The sequence below is a fragment of the Procambarus clarkii genome, chromosome 69 (genome assembly GCF_040958095.1).
Source record: "Procambarus clarkii isolate CNS0578487 chromosome 69, FALCON_Pclarkii_2.0, whole genome shotgun sequence".
NCBI lineage: Eukaryota > Metazoa > Arthropoda > Malacostraca > Decapoda > Cambaridae > Procambarus > Procambarus clarkii.
The window spans coordinates 10,311,393-10,314,030 of NC_091218.1; the positions used below are offsets into that span (position 1 = coordinate 10,311,393).

The following is a 2,638-nucleotide window of genomic DNA, read 5'->3' on the forward strand; positions in this document are numbered from 1 at the left end:
GGTGCACAATAAACTACCACTCACAGGATGAGTATGGGGTGCACAATAAACCACCACTCACAGGATGAGTATGGGGTGCACAATAAACCACCACTCACAGGATGAGTATGGGGTGCACAATAAACCACCACTCACAGGATGAGTATGGGGTGCACAATAAACCACCACTCACAGGATGAGTATGGGGTGCACAATAAACTACCACTCACAGGATGAGTATGGGGTGCACAATAAACTAACAGGGACAGCCGGCAACAGTTCACATCAGTGTAGACACACAGATAATTCCGCTACACCTCTCTATGTGTATATCCCAGAGTTCTCCTTGATCATCGAGGCTGTTGCTGGCAGCACCACCCTTTACAATCCCTCAGACACAGAAGATGAACCGAATACAAGAAGATGTTTTGCACATGATTCTAAATTAGAAGAACATGAACATGTAGAGAACATGTTCTCTACATGTGTTTCCGCAACACATGTTCTCTCATGGCCCCAGACACAATTCGTCTCATTGTATATAGTAAGTACATTGTTTTTAAGAGTCTTACGTTAACCGCTAATGTTAGCGTTAATATTACCACCACCACCGGCTGGGTGCTACACTTAGCTACACCTTCACAGTGTACACTCTCTGGCTGTACACACACACACACCAGTGTTGTGTATTATTGACAATGACACATTAAATATTGTGAAGTACTTCCAAGGCGAGTATCACAAAAGCTGCCATTATGGTCCACTACAGGGTCATTATGGTCCACAAGAGGGCCATTATGGTCCACAAGAGGGCCATTATGGTCCACAAGAGGGCCATTATGGTCCACAAGAGGGCCATTATGGTCCACAACAGGGCCATTATGGTCCACAACAGGGCCATTATGGTCCACAAGAGGGCCATTATGGTCCACAAGAGGGCCATTATGGTCCACAAGAGGGCCATTATGGTCCACAAGAGGGCCATTATGGTCCACAACAGGGCCATTATGGTCCACAACAGGGCCATTATGGTCCACAAGAGGGCCATTATGGTCCACAACAGGGCCATTATGGTCCACAAGAGGGCCATTATGGTCCACAACAGAGCCATTATGGTCCACAAGAGGGCCATTATGGTCCACAAGAGGGCCATTATGGTCCACAAGAGGGCCATTATGGTCCACAAGAGGGCCATTATGGTCCACAAGAGGGCCATTATGGTCCACAAGAGGGCCATTATGGTCCACAAGAGGGCCATTATGGTCCACAAGAGGGCCATTATGGTCCACAACAGAGCCATTATGGTCCACAACAGGGCCATTATGGTCCACAACAGGGCCATTATGGTCCACAAGAGGGCCATTATGGTCCATAACAGAGCCATTATGGTCCACAAGAGGGCCATTATGGTCCACAAGAGGGCCATTATGGTCCATAACAGAGCCATTATGGTCCACAAGAGGGCCATTATGGTCCACAAGAGGGCCATTATGGTCCATAACAGAGCCATTATGGTCCACAAGAGGGCCATTATGGTCCACAAGAGGGCCATTATGGTCCACAACAGGGTCATTATGGTCCACAAGAGGGCCATTATGGTCCACAACAGGGCCATTATGGTCCACAAGAGGGCCATTATGGTCCACAACAGGGCCATTATGGTCCACAACAGGGCCATTATGGTCCACAACAGGGTCATTATGGTCCACAACAGGGCCATTATGGTCCACAAGAGGGCCATTATGGTCCACAACAGAGCCATTATGGTCCACAACAGAGCCATTATGGTCAACAACAGAGCCATTATGGTCCACAACAGGGCCATTATGGTACACAAGAGGGCCATTATGGTCCACAAGAGGGCCATTATGGTCCACAGGAGTACCATTATGGTCCACAAAAGGGTCATTATGGTCCACAACAGGGCCATTATGGTCCACAACAGGGCCATTATGGTCCACAACAAGGCCATTATGGTCCACAAGAGGGCCATTATGGTCCACAGGAGTACCATTATGGTCCACAACAGGGTCATTATGGTCCACAACAGAGCCATTATGGTCCACAACAGGGTCATTATGGTCCACAACAGGGCCATTATGGTCCACAACAGGGCCATTATGGTCCACAACAGGGCCATTAAGGTCCACAACAGGGCCGTTATGGTCCACAACAGGGCCATTATGGTCCACAACAGGGTCATTATGGTCCACAACAGGGCCATTATGGTCCACAACAGTCATTATGGTCCACAACAGGGCCATTTTGGTCCACAACAGAGCCATTATGGTCCACAACAGTCATTATGGTTCACAACATGGCCATTATGGTTCACAACAGGGCCATTATGGTCCACAACAGGGCCATTATGGTCCACAACAGTCATTATGGTCCACAACAGAGCCATTATGCTCCACAACAGGGTCATTATGGTCCACAACAGGGCCATTATGGTCCACAACAGGGTCATTATGGTCCACAACAGAGCCATTTTGGTCCACAACAGTCATTATGGTCCACAACAGAGTCATTATGGTCCACAACAGGGCCATTATGGTCCACAACAGGGCCATTATGGTCCACAACAAGGCCATTATGGTCCACAACAGGGCCATTATGGTCCACAACAGTCATTATGGTCCACAACAGTCATTATGGT

The 2,638-nt window shown here is 48.3% G+C and overlaps 1 protein-coding gene across 1 annotated transcript; it reads right to left on the bottom strand.

The window, feature by feature from the left end:
- Nucleotides 1-668: 668 nt before the first annotated feature.
- On the bottom strand, nucleotides 669-2,222 carry LOC138355811 (vesicle-associated protein-like). Its single transcript, XM_069311344.1, has one exon. It carries the CDS (start codon nucleotides 2,220-2,222, stop codon nucleotides 669-671), a length of 1,554 nt encoding a protein of 517 aa, XP_069167445.1.
- Nucleotides 2,223-2,638: the final 416 nt, after the last annotated feature.